At 38.0% G+C, this 13,982-nt stretch overlaps 1 protein-coding gene across 1 annotated transcript; it reads right to left on the bottom strand.

The window, feature by feature from the left end:
• Positions 1-345: 345 nt before the first annotated feature.
• On the bottom strand, positions 346-10,211 carry AREG (amphiregulin). The gene is made up of 6 exons (XM_011927174.1): positions 9,903-10,211; positions 8,582-8,830; positions 6,097-6,298; positions 4,813-4,965; positions 2,692-2,803; positions 346-599 (listed from the first exon to the last, which is right to left on the bottom strand). Exons 1-5 carry the CDS (start codon positions 9,961-9,963, stop codon positions 2,710-2,712), a joined length of 759 nt encoding a protein of 252 aa, XP_011782564.1. The 5' UTR covers positions 9,964-10,211; the 3' UTR covers positions 346-599; positions 2,692-2,709.
• Positions 10,212-13,982: the final 3,771 nt, after the last annotated feature.

The raw sequence follows: 13,982 nt of genomic DNA, 5'->3' as shown, positions 1-13,982 counted from the left end.
AGTTTGCTTTCTTTTATAATATCTAGGTCCACTGTAACAGAGAGGTAGCACCTTATCTTGATTCTAGATGCTTTTATAATTAACAGCACTTGGTATAAGTTCTACATTGGATACGTAAGACCAATTTGGGATTATTATTATAAACATTCATGTTTGTGGGAGAACTATGTGACTCTAGATTATAATTTTCCCATGAAGAGTGTCATCTAATAAAAAAATAAGTTTTAAAAATCAACATAAAGACAGTAAAAAGAGGGAGAAAAGCCTTTCTAAATGATCAACCAACTGTTAGGAGAAAAACACACTGGAGTCCTGCAATATCAAACCTAATATTCAAACTCTCAATCTGTTTGGTTAAAAAAGTTTAATGAGCTGTAAAATAAATACACTTCCATTAAATATTAAATAAATTATTTACAACTTGAAAAAATACTTTTTACCTTCGTGCACCTTTATATACAGAAATAGCATAAAAAGTGACAATTGAAAGTTTAAAACCATCATAACAAAAAGGGTCCATTGTCTTATGATCCACTGGAAAGAGGACCAACTCATCATTTATGGCTATGACTTGGCAGTGACTCCAATGTGATGATATCCTGTGAGAAAATAAAATAAAACAAAATGTTACAGATAAGCTCAGTTCCAGCTGATCTTTAAGAAACTTTAAAGCGTAATCAAGAATCAGAATTTCTATCAGTTGTTTTCTAGTACATCGTATAAGAAATGCTGATTTTTCAGAGACCAACTCTTACTTTGGCTTGAGTTCGTCTTTCACACCTGCTTTGATTATACACCTACTTCAGTAGAAGTCTGCATATGCTCTAACCTGTTGCATCAAATTCTGCTAATAAAAATGCAACAGCAGTAATGAGAAATAGTTTTCGTAACCAAATCTACGCAGTGGACATAATTAAAATCAAAGATTAAGTGTCTCAGTGTATTTATGATATACTTTTAATTTAGGAAAATTAGTACTGAGGGCATAATAGTAACTACCAGTTAGTAGGCAGCCACTATGTGCTAGCACAGCATATTCTCTTTCCTAAAATAATTCTGGGATCTAGGCTGAAAAATCTCAGTGGCACTAAAATAACCAAAACTTCGTCCTTATTCACATTGGTGGTCTTAGCTTTACCACATTAAGCCAATACATTAAAAACTTTGATGCAATAAATACTGAGCAAAGCATTGGTATGAATAATTATCCACTTTATGAATTATTGAGCTAATTCTGCAATAGGCTAATAACAAAATATCTGTACTTAAGCAATGCTAAATATAGTGCTGTTCAAGCATCAGAACCATCTGGAGTGTACATTAAAAATAGAAATTCTGATTCAGTAGATTTAGGGTTGGGCTTAGGAATATGCATATTCAACAAGCACCTCAAGTAACTCTTTTTTTTTTTTTTTTAAGATGGAGTATCGCTCTTGTTGCCCAGGTTGGAGTGCAATGGCACGATCTCAGATTACTGCAACCTCTGCTTCCTGATTCAAGCAATTCTCTTGCCTCAGCCTCCCGAGTAGCTGGAATTACAGGCACTCACCACCACACGCAGCTAATTTTTTGTATTTTTAGTATAGAAAAGGTTTCACCATGTTGGCTAGGCTGGTCTTGCACTCCTGACCTCAGGTGATCTGCACACCTCAGCCTCCCAAAGTGCCGGGATTATAGGCCTCAGCCACAGTGCCCAGCCCTCAAGTAACCTTAAACCTACAGAAGTTAGACAATCAATAACTGAAATGACATCATCTCTCTTGAATGTCTAAGGAAATAAAGTTCCTCCTTCAGGCAGACTTCTGACAGACTGACAGAAATCAAGTGTGTTCTTGATTTCCTTGCCTCCCTCTTCCTCTGGGAGTTTTCTTCCTTAGCTTCTCACTTTCATTGTCAACGAAATATTCCTCTTCACACTTTCTTACCTCATACCTACAACATGCTCAGCTCTCTCTCTTTACAAGAAAACAAAATATATGTTCTCACCAACCTATTTATCAAATTTACATCCCCCTCCCTTTCTACTTCCTTTTGTAAAAAAGAGTATTCAACCTATTGTCTGTCTCCATGCCCTCACATTTTCAGTGCAAGCACCCCCAACTGTGGCTCTCCACCATGCGAGCTCAACCTATCATCACAACTGTATCTCCCCTAACACTCATTTAGACTAAGCCATTTTTCACAAGTTTCTAAAATGATCTATTCCATTTCTCAGTATAACCCTTCCTTTCCATTCACAGTTTCTTGAACCAATCTCACTAGTCCTTCAAGGTTCACTTCTAAGGCCATCCTGAACATGTATTTTCCTCCTCCCTAAATAAATTCCACTGGATTCTTTCTGATTTTCACTGGAAACTTCTTACACTCCATTGGTTCCTTTCCCACAACATTTATTTTACATCTCTAGTATTCTGGTTTCTTATATATTTTTTTCCTATCTACTAAACAGTAAGTTCTTTGAGAATAGGATCAGTGTCTCTCATATTTATATCCCTAATAATACTGATTAAACACACAGTCTATTCTCAATACTGAATTCCATCTCATACTCAAAGAATAATACTTTAATATAGCCATTGTTCATAGTGTGTACATAATTAAGAACACATTCCATATTTTTCTTGAGATTATATAGTGTTAAATTTTTTTAATTATAGGATATGATCTAAAGATATATTTTAAAACTCAAACCTGTAATTTTATCTTCAGTTATGCTATAGCATGTACATTTCCATTCTCTTGTCGAAGTTTCTTTCGTTCCTCAGCTTCTCCTTCATATTTCCTGACGTATCGTTTTCTAAGACTTCAGAGAACAAGGCATTTTAATGTTATCAAAGCTCTATTCATCTATATGTTTGATTGGGGTTTTTATGAGCACAGGGGGTTCTACTTCATGAGTAGTGATAGACCAGTAATCACTACACTTGACACTAAACCTAAATCTGGCTATAAAATATTACCAATTTCTAAGGGGGTATTTATGTTGACTTTATATAAACCTATTTCCAGAGGACTTATATTTAAATAAATGTGTCTTGATATGCCAGTTCTGAGAAGGTATGAAACACATCCAGATGTCTTGTTTTTGCAGAACTTAGCACAGCTGCCATGCACAATTGGAGAAGATAATAGTATAGTTTTGCCACAGGAAGACTCTATGCTCGCACAAACTAAATGATTAAATATTTTTAAGACAGGCTTACAAAACAAGTTGAGCTTTATTTATTTCTAGGTATAAAATATATCCTTCTAGTTTAATTTACTGCTACTTTCCACTTTAAAAACTCAATTATTTAAAAACTTCTTGTTGTTGTATAAACAACCCCTGTTGTTAGGAGGTCTTTAACCCACCACAAAACATTATCATTAAAATCCTAAAAAGTTTTCTTTTATTGTAATAGTAGAGGGAAAAACTCACCTCAATTAAGAAAACAAACCCAGCAACTTTTGCTTAGGTTTAGTGTTCGTTTCATGTTTCAAACACGAGGAGAATATGGGAGACAAGGGGGAAAAAAGCCACTGCTTAATTTTAAGAGTGCTAACATAACAAAATCTATCCATTCTTCCCACAAAAATTATGAAATATTTCAAGCTGAATAACTACAAGTTTAATTACTACAAAACATCTTCTTTAACTAGCGATTGTTTTGTTCTATCCTTAAAAATAATAATGGTTTGTCTGAGAGTCCCTCTCCTAAACCCCTTTGCATATCTGGCTTGCGGTACTAAAAAACCAGGACAAATTCTAGGGTGTACAAAACAAATTTAAGCTACATATCAAACTTTATATGCATGATGAAATAATTTGTATGTGTCATTTTATCATGATATGATCTAAATTTAAAATAATTGTAAACAATGGCAGAAGATAAACCCTTGTTTCCTGAATGGTAGTCTTGGTAGATCATGTACACACTGGATAGCTGTTAAGGTTATTTACCAAGACCTAAAATTAGAAGAATGAGTCCCTTGCTTTTCCCAAGCTCTAGTAGGACATGAGTCATCACAGAGCCATTCATGTCCTCCCCCAACTTCCCTCATTCAGTGACTTCTGTTTGACAGACAATGCCATTTTGATGCACCCATCAGTGCCTACTACCTGGGACAGTCTAGTCCCAACATTCACTGGTGATGAAGTGAAGTGTGTGATCTGTTATTATGAGCACAGGGAAGATAGGCTGTAGTGAAACAGTAATAGAATTGTCCTTGCTTGCTATGCCATGTCATATGATGGAAACTTATTTTTTAATAATTGAGTTCTCATATTTGATAGTAACAAAATAAGCATAAGCTATAAGTAAATTAGTACCATGTTATATTCCTAACTCAGAATTGTGCATTCTAATATGAGCAGAAAACATATCTATTCTTGGCTGCTGATGATTTGTAGTTCTTTGTCGTTTTTGTTATCAAAGCAGTATGTCTGATACTATGAACCTCCTATAAACCAGGTCTTAATTAGCTTCTGAGACTTGATGAAGTATAGGATTTCACAGAAGTTATAAATATTTTCTGAGATTCTAAAGTAACCATGAGTAGAAAAATGACATGAAATAAACCCTCAATTATTTAAGTTCAAAAATTTTCTAGATCTTCTATAAAAGGGCTTTACATATTAAATTTCAATGGTGGCCACGGTCATAAATATTGACCACTCTCTGTGATATTTGTCAATAAAATACAAAAATATAAACCAAAAATCATGTGACAACAATAGAATAATTCATCTAAAATACCAGAGTATGAGAGAAATACTGAAAAAATTAACCTCCCATTATCGTGTTAAGAATTTGTAAGTTATGTCATACTTACTGGACTGTGATAACAGCAATAGCTGTGAGGATCACAGCAGACATAAAGGCAGCTATGGCTGCTAATGCAATTTTTGATAAACTACTGTCAATCATGCTGTGAGTTTTCATGGACTTTTCCCCACACCGTTCACCGAAATATTCTTGCTGACATCTACAAACAATTCACATTTAAAAATTATAATCACAAAAACATTCTGTGTATCTTAAGCTTACTTTCCAGATCATAAAGAACCATTTAATTCCGATACTAAAAAAGTTATGCCATGTACTCGTATTTTAAATAATGAGACACAGAATGCATTCTAACTAAGCATCTATTAGTATAAGAACAAGTTGAGATTAGTTTGGGTGTGATATTCCAAGAAGAAACACCTTGTCATTCTTTGTGTTTCTTTTATGACCAACTGATGAGTTCAGTGATTTGTTATGCGGTTGATACATTCCACTATTATTTAATGTGCTAGCAGCTTGTGGGACGTAAGCGGGGAGGAGGTTAAAACAACGTGAAAGATTATGTAAAAATTACCTTTAGGTCCTTTTTTAAAGGAGTTTTTTAAAAATACACACACACACACACACACACACACACACACACATATAGAGAGAGAGAGAAAGAAAGAGAGAGAGAGAGAGCAAGCACGAGCATGCACAAAAAATAATGGTTTATACCAGGGGTCAGTAAACTACAGCCCATGGGTCAAATCTGGCCATTTGCTGCTTTTTTGTTTTGTTAAACAACCTGCATGCAAAGAATAGTTTTTACATTTCTGCTTTGTTTTGAGACAGGGCCTCGCTCTGTCACCCAGGCTGGAGTGTAGTGGTGCGATCACAGCTCACTGCAGTCTCAACCTTTCGAGCTCAAGCAATTCTCCCACCTCAGCCTCCCAGGTTGCTGGGACTACAGGCTGTCCGCATTGTACTCAGCTAAATTCTTTTGTATTTTTTGTAGAGATGGGGTTTCATCCCATGTTGCCCAGGCTGGTCTCGAACTCTTGGGCTCAAGGGATCTGCCCACCTCGGCCCCCCAAAGTGCTGGGAATACAGGTGTGAACCACTGCACCCACCAATTTTTACATTTTTAAATGGTTACACTTTAATTGGTTGTTTAAGTACATATAACAATCTTGGCCTACTAAGCCTATAATACTTACTATCTGGTGCTTTAACAAAAAGTTTACTGACCCTTGGTTTATACATTGGAAAAAAAATGGTTTCCTGCAGTTAGGGGTTTCAGACATGGTGCTAGAAATACAGAATTCTATATACTTTGAGGAAAACTTACTTGCATGTCACTGCTTCCAGGTGCTCTATATATTTGCATTCTCCGTGAATGCAGAAATTTTGAAATTCTGCATTACATGGATTTTTCTTCTTTCTGTTTCTTCTATTTTTTCCATTTTTGCCTCCCTTTTTCTTTCTTTTGGGTTTATCTGAAGTATTTTCACTTTCTGTCCTGTTTTTGGGGGGCTTAACTACCTGTTCAACTAAAACAGAAAAGATTTACTGACAAGAGTCTCTCCAACTTGAATATCATTTTAGAGACACGAGAGAAAGATGTCATAGCAGTGAGAGCTCACAGGGGTAACAGCCATGCACACCTCATTACCTAACACAATATAAAAGTTAGAAAGGATTGAATAACTATAATGTATAATTTTCAGTTTTTTTCTACCAGAAAGTAGTGTCCACTCATGATTACAGTTGGGAATTAGTGAGTACTACGTGCAGGTGGAAAAAAATGAGAATTATAAATTAGAGTAACTCTACGTTATAATGCTCCAACTCCCAGATTACAACAGACTATAATCAAATTGATACTTTCCATGGAGCTTATTTCTGTGGTCAATCTATTTGAAAACAGGAGCCCAGGAACATTTGTATTCAATGCTTCAGAGATTTATCTTATCAGATCCACAGAAACTTTTGTTCAGTCTTGCAGTTATGCAAGGTGTAGTTTACCCACATACCAAAGATAGGAAAGGGCTTTCCATGTTAGTGCTGTGCATTTTGTTACGCTAATGTCTGAAGAGGTTTATCCAAGTGAATATTTAGCAAACAGATTTCAGTAAAGAGAAAATACCATTAGTCATAATGGTCATGCAGCACCCATTAAATACAAAACATAAGAAACATAGTGAAGGTCAACTAGGGTATCAAAGACAGAATATCTGTGATTAAGGAAACGCAAAATAAATACTGAATATTTCAGCAGATTATTATAACATTTAACAAAAGTAAAATTAGTAGCAAATGTTTAAGAGGTGGTTATGCAATTTTTATGTTGAAACTTTTCTCTGATGATAAAAAAGCACAAAATAGAAAAGTCTTTTAAGAGAAATATTTTGAATGAACATAACTTCACTTTATCAGATAGATGACAAACTATACAGACAGAGGCAAATAATAAATAGACACTATGCTGAAGTGTCGCAAGAAGCACTAACATCATGGACATTTAACTTAGCCTTTTGAAGGTATTCAGCCAACATTTTCACTCTATTTCACAATGCATTGCAATTTTAAGCACTAGTCATCATTTGTACTACTAATCATTTACTTGGTCTTCTGAAGTGTTAACAACTTGAAACATGTTTAAGAGAACAGTTTCTAGACACCTTGATGGTCTAATCTCATGCCTTCAAAAATAAGCACACATAAACCCCTTCCCCACCTCACAGAAAAGCACACTTTCAGAAGGAAGGGAATTAAGTGGAGTGTGTGCTAAAGGTTTTCTCACCTTCCACTCACTCCAGTCACTGTCCCTGTGGTACCACTTGATGTCCCTTCACCGGTTCTCAGAACCAGTTTCCCTGGGAGAAGCCAGGGAAACTCAAGCCAGGACAGAAAAGGCCTTCAAGAGCTCTGAAACCATCTTGCCCTGCCTCTGTAGTGGATGCTCTTAGGATATTTAGATCTTGTTTATTGTTAACCTCTTCTTCCTTCAAACTCCAAAGTATGCAATATTTATCTCTCACTTTGTTACTTTCACTCCAAAGAAAGGGCCTTTTTAAAATATGAGATAACAGGAAAGTGAAAGAAACCATGGGTCACTATTATATAACTAACAAATGCGAGTTTTTTAGTTAAAGAGTGATTTTAGCAATACAAACTCTATGTATATTCACCCTTCTTTAATATTTCCAGATGGCATTATTATTATTATTATTATTATTCCATCAGTTTCTCACCACCTAGTACTTAAATGCTAAAGTCTAATGCCTCCTGTCCCATTACTTCCTCTGCTCCCTTATTTGTGTTAAAATGCAGTTCTCTGCGGTGGTGTGGGGGAAGGGGATACAAAAGCTAAGATAGATACAAAATAGATAGGAATGGTTAATGTCTAAATTTGTCTCTCAGAATGGGGGTCATGTAGCATAGTGGGAAAGAGCTTAGTGTCTCTTCTGCATAGAATCAAGCAAACTGGAGCTCTAATTTTAACGCATCTGCTTGTTACCTGTGGAACCTAGAGCAAAACCTGTTTGGGCTTCAGTTATCACATCTGTAAAATGAGGATAACAATTCCTACTTAAAGTCATTGTGAAGATGAGGTTTAAAAATGAGACATACATCATTTATGATCAGTCTAGCCAGATAGGATGTGTCCACATTATGGTTCTTTTTGTCTCAGTTTACCTAGGGGGTACCCAACAGATGTACATAAAATAAAGCCACTAAAAAAATCTGGGGAGCAGCTCCACTTCTGAAGCAGCTTTGCTCATATAAACCCACATCTCATAGGCCACATTTTTGCTTTATCCTCTACTCACCTCTGACTGAATCATCTACAATATAGCCAGGTATTTGTGGTTCGTTATCATACTCTTCTGAATAGTCATAGTCGACTCCCGAGGACAGTTCACTACTAGAAGGCATTTCACTCACAGGGGAAATTTCACTTCCTGAAGACATCTCACTTCTTGAGGTAACCTCGAATCCATCAGCACTGTGGTCCCCAGAAAATGGTTCACGCTTCCCAGAGTAGGTGTCATTGAGGTCCATTCCAGCAGCATAATGGCCTGCAGGGGACGGAATAAGGGAAAAAAAGAAAAGGTAAAGTGGGGTGCCTTTCTCTCCAGTCAGCTGTGTTAGGAAGAAATGTTTATCTTTTGACATCAAAGTAGTTATTGCACATGTGCTATTGTTTGTGATTGAGTCATTTCTATGAAAGAAACTTTACATTTTTGCCAGCAAGCAAATTCAGCTGTCCCAGTTACAGAGCTACTTTTATAAAGTTTTTCTTTTCCACAGATAATCCACATTAATTTCCACATGAAAAAAATCCCGCCAAATTGGCAAATTAATCTAATACAATTACTTGATGGGTAATGTCTAAAAATTCCCATCACTTCACATTCCAAATGCATTTCTTTTTTGGCTAGAATGCCATCCTGGACGATTTCAATAGGTTCTAGATATAAATATCAGATTTTCTTAATACGTATTCATATTTTTAAAAGATTATGTACATAAAATGTAAAACATAATATAAACAGTGGTTAATTATATCGATTATTGTCATTTTTCATTATTATTATTTTTATTACTACTACATAGACAATAAACTGAGTACTAAGATTTGGGGCCCAGAATTAAGGCACTGCTTTATCTTGCTTTTTCTTAGGTCTCAATAAAACAGCATCAGAGTGGTGCTTTTAACCCCTCGCCGGGACACTCTGAGTCCCTCTAGGAGGGTAAAGAAGAAACCACTATACAGAGGAGATGGAGAATTAGGCAGGAGGCAGCAAACACTGCTGGTTTCAACATCTGCGGAAATCACTTCACCTCTCTAGACCTTGGTCTTTTTAATCTGTGAAACGAAGGGTTAGGTTCAAATGATCTCTCCCGTCTCCTCAGCTGAAGTAAAGAAAAAGTACAGGGATTCTCTGGGACACCTTGTCCTGGACGTCTGAGACATCTGCCCCTTCTCTCTTCCTCCTAGGGAGGGAGCTACAGTGATCACCTCCTGCGGCGCAGGGTCCGGGGAGCTAATGGGCGATTTTTCGAGAAGCAAGAGCCAAACTCAAGAGGCAACAGCTTTTGCCTGCCATGGGAGGAGAGTCCAGCAGTTCAGCGCCGGTGAATCCTCACCTGAGCCGAGTATCAACAGCGACAGCACCACCGGCGCCGGCGGCAGCAGCGGGGCTCTCATTGGTCCTTCGGAGCGGCGGCGTCTCGGTCTCTGGGGCAACTCGGTCTCTGGGACGCGAGTTGTGGCCAAAAGGAGCGGGTGTTGGAAGAGCAAGTGGAGACCGGGAGTGTGAGCCGCTCTCTAAGGCTTGGGGAGCTCGGGGCAGCGGGCGCGGCGCCTCGGGCTGTCCCGGGACCTCTGGGGCGCTGGCACCCAGGTGTGCGAACGTCTGTAGGGCGGCGCGCACCTGCTGCTTTATAGGCTCAGCCGGGAGGGGGCCGCAGCCCATGACGTCAAGGCCAGGCCGTGGGTGGAGGCAGGCGGCGCCCCAGAAGGTGCTACCCGAAAACCACGCGCGGAGGACACACGCCCCGCCTCCCTGGTGCGTAAGGATTCGCGGAGAGGAAGTAGAATTGAAACCTCTAGCTGCAAGCCGTTTTTGAGGGCGAGCGGGACTGGGGTTTGGGAACTAGTAAAAGTCCCGACGTTTCAAATTCTGACAACCTCTTTGTATACTTAACATCTACAACAGACGGGGATTAAATAGAAGAGTTCCGTATTTAGATGTAAAAGTACTTTAAGACCAAGAATGACTTTGCCTGATGTTTCCAACAAGGATAAAGGATGAGAGAGAACTCTTAATGAGGAATTATTTCTTGTAGGATGGGCTTCTATCTCAATCAAGAACCCCTTCCCACCCATTTCTGTGAAAGTGGCCAGAATTTCAAATCCCCTCACTCCCTATTTCTTTATGTGGCCCAGGGCCCTCATCAACATTAATATTTATTGATGATTTATTATTGCCAAATTATGCACTTAAAATTTTACCTACACCGTCCCACAGTCGATAATGTTCAAAGCCAGGTGGATTTGAATTCTTCATCTGACTCTGAAATCTGCTGTTTTCCACTCTGATAAAGGAATTTAGGATTAAACTGATCCTTGAAAACGGTTTCTGGGAAGAACAATATTTAGCCTAAAGGATAATTTCTACTGGTGGCATACTGGCATTTAGGTGAAGGATAGTGTTCTAGACTGTGCCTCTCAAATCCCAAGATAAAAAGGTCAGCATTGAGGGCCCACTTACAACCTAGTAGGATATTTAACCATGACAAGTAGATAAAATGAAGAGGAGGCAGGAAGCTGCTTAATTTGACTAACTTGGATGTACTGTCAACTAAAGAACTGGATTTTTCTTGACTTGAAGAAGAGAAAAACCGTTGTTCATTTTCCTTCACCTGGAGATATGTATCTCTTTCCTGATTATTTCAGTAACACAGCCCTTTTAAGAATGTGGGTCAGGCCAGGCGCAGTGGCTCATGCCTGTAATCCCAGTACTTTGGGAGGCCGAGGTGGGTGGATCACCTGAGGGTCAGGAGTTCGAGAGCAGCCTGACCAAGATGGCGAAACCCCATCTCTACTAAAACGCAAAGAAAATTAGCCGGGCGTGATGGCGCGTGCCTGTAGTTCCAGCTACTCAGGAGGGCTGAGACAGAAGACTCCCCTGAATCCGGGAGGCAGAGGTTGCAGTGAGCCAAGGTCATGCCACTGCACTCCAGCCTGGGTGACAGAGCGAGACTCCGACTCAAATAATAATAATAATAATAATAATGTGAGTCACAGTGCATCTGTCCTAATTCTGGGAAATATTTTAAAAGATCACTTATTTTTAATGGTATATCACAGTGCATAGTCCAAATAATATCATGCATTTAGTAGAATGAAATAATCATGAATCATGCCTTCTATTCCACATTTGTTGAGAGCGTATTTTGTGTGAGCCACCTGCTTTATTTTTTATGAAGAGGAGCAGTATAGGTTCACCAGGAGCTCAGTGGTATGGGCTAGAAACAAAGTAATTCTAATACATCGAATGATAAGAAGGTTCAGAATGCCATGGAAAACTAGGACATGGTTTAATTTTGCCTCTGTTTAATGGAAAGCTCTGTGGAAAGATGAGGAGGCCCCTCAAAGGCCTTCCCAGCAAATCTTTTACATGGAATAAAGACCTGATGTCAGGGTATGACCAAGTATGGGAAATAAGGCTAGAAAAGTGTCATGCCCATTCCAAAGTGAAGTAGGGGCCTGCGCTGTCATCTGTTCTGGTGGATGAGGCAATTGTGATTCAGAGAGATTGAGAGACTTGCCCAAAGATTTCAAAAGATTCTTTTGGAGACTTTGTTTGGAGCTCACACAGTTGGTCTACACTGTTGCACCTTTATGCTCTCATAGGCTTTGTTTCTGTTCTAACCCTATTTTTCTCATTTTCTTCTTCTTTTTGATTGGCAAGTAACTTCATATTTGTAGTATATGACATGATGTTTTGATATATGTATACATTGAGGTTAAATCAAGCTATTTAACATATGCAATACTTTCCATTTTCTTACTCTTGTTATTGAGGTGAAAACACATTGTGCAGATCAGTCATCAGAAATGTTTCACTTTCTATTTGAAGGGAAAGTGGACTATTTATATTGGAAATTGCTTAGTCTTTTTCTAGTTGGAAATTTAGAGGGTGATCATTTACAATGATGTGGCACATAACCTAGATCATGGGGGCAGCATAGCTTAGTGTTTTGGATGAGCTTAAGAGTCAAACCAATGTGGATTTTCATATACAAATACCACCACATACTAAGTTACTTAATATTTGAAAGATTCAGATTCCTCATCTGAAAATAAAAAATAAAGTTACATGCTCTTAAGCAGATCAAATGGATAAGATACATGAACAAGTAATACCAGACCCTAGCGTATAGTGAGTGCTCAGTAAATGACAACTATCATGAATACCCTTGATATTATGATAGTTACACTATGTAAATCATATTTAAGAACTAAAGGACTCTTATAAATGGAGCTACAGAGCAAGTGAAGTAATCCTCTTCAATATTTTCAAGCCATGAACTTAGTACTTACTTCTCATTAAGACTGACCATTTTGGGTATTTTATGGTGCATCATCGGGTAGCATGGAGCGTCATCACAACCACACACTCACTGATGTGTCATGGCATTCTGGAATATATGCATGAGTTGGAAACCAACCCTATGTAAATGTAGGATTCTTTACATTCAACATTCTGCATGCTAGGCTGAGACAAAGAGGAACAATTTCAAAAAGTTTGAGTAGCAGCCCTTTTTTATCATGATAAATTGATGGTCCCTTAATCTAAGTATAGGTTAAGGACAGCCCTAAGAGGAAATGCTCCTAACCACTCAATTTGATGCCTACTTCATGAGTCCTGATATTTCATATGAATAGTGAAATGATTTCACTTTGGCTCTGCTGAAAGATGTGCTATGAAACCAAAAGTATAATCATGTTCATATAATTGATATTGAATTTTTATAGATAGTCCCAGAGTGAGTAAGTATTGTATTGCAGTTACTTTTGTGAGTCAACACGCAAACCTCCAAACCAGAATTAAGAAATCCTCCAATGTATAAGCAACATTCCCTATATTATTAATAAATGCACTAGATTCATTTAGACATATATAATGTTCTTTTTATTTTATAATTTATCCATACTGAAGAATACATCCATCTAGATGGGCACGGTGACTCACGCCTGTAATCCCAGCACTTTGGGAGGCCAAGGCAGGCAGATTGTCTCAGGTCAGGAGTGTGAGATCAGCCTGGCCAACATGACGAAACCCTGTCTCTACGAAAACGACAAAACTTAGCCAGGTGCAGTGGCAGGTACCTGTAGTCCCAGCTACTCGGGAGGAAGACTGAGGCAGAAGAATCACTTGACTGCAGGAGGCAGAAGTTGCAATGAGCCAAGATCATGCCACTGCACTCCAGACTGGGTGACAGAGAGTGAAACTCTGTATCAAAATATATATATAATTTTTAGTTCCTTCAAAAATAAGCCTTAACTAAATAAGCATTTTGAGTACCTTGATATACCAATAAAGTCAAATTACAGTTAACTTTTTAACACTGTGGTGTGAAAGGGTGCCTATCCGATATGAGAAAAATCCATGTATAAATTTTGACTCCCCCAAAACTTAACTACTAATTCCCTACTGG

This window comes from Colobus angolensis, unplaced genomic scaffold, assembly GCF_000951035.1.
Source record: "Colobus angolensis palliatus isolate OR3802 unplaced genomic scaffold, Cang.pa_1.0 Scaffold70, whole genome shotgun sequence".
Lineage (NCBI taxonomy): Eukaryota > Metazoa > Chordata > Mammalia > Primates > Cercopithecidae > Colobus > Colobus angolensis.
This window is presented reverse-complemented; position numbering and strand designations above follow the sequence as displayed.

Bases quoted from the DNA above. Each gene is read 5' to 3' on its own strand.
- AREG (XM_011927174.1), bottom strand. From the start codon at position 9,963: ATGAGAGCCCCGCTGCTGCCGCCGGCGCCGGTGGTGCTGTCGCTGTTG. The intron at 8,831-9,902 runs GTGAGGATTCAC...CGTCCCCTGCAG, and splicing joins GCTGTTGATACTCGGCTCAG to GCCATTATGCTGCTGGAATG. The intron at 6,299-8,581 runs GTGAGTAGAGGA...TTTCTGTTTTAG, and splicing joins TGTAGATGATTCAGTCAGAG to TTGAACAGGTAGTTAAGCCC.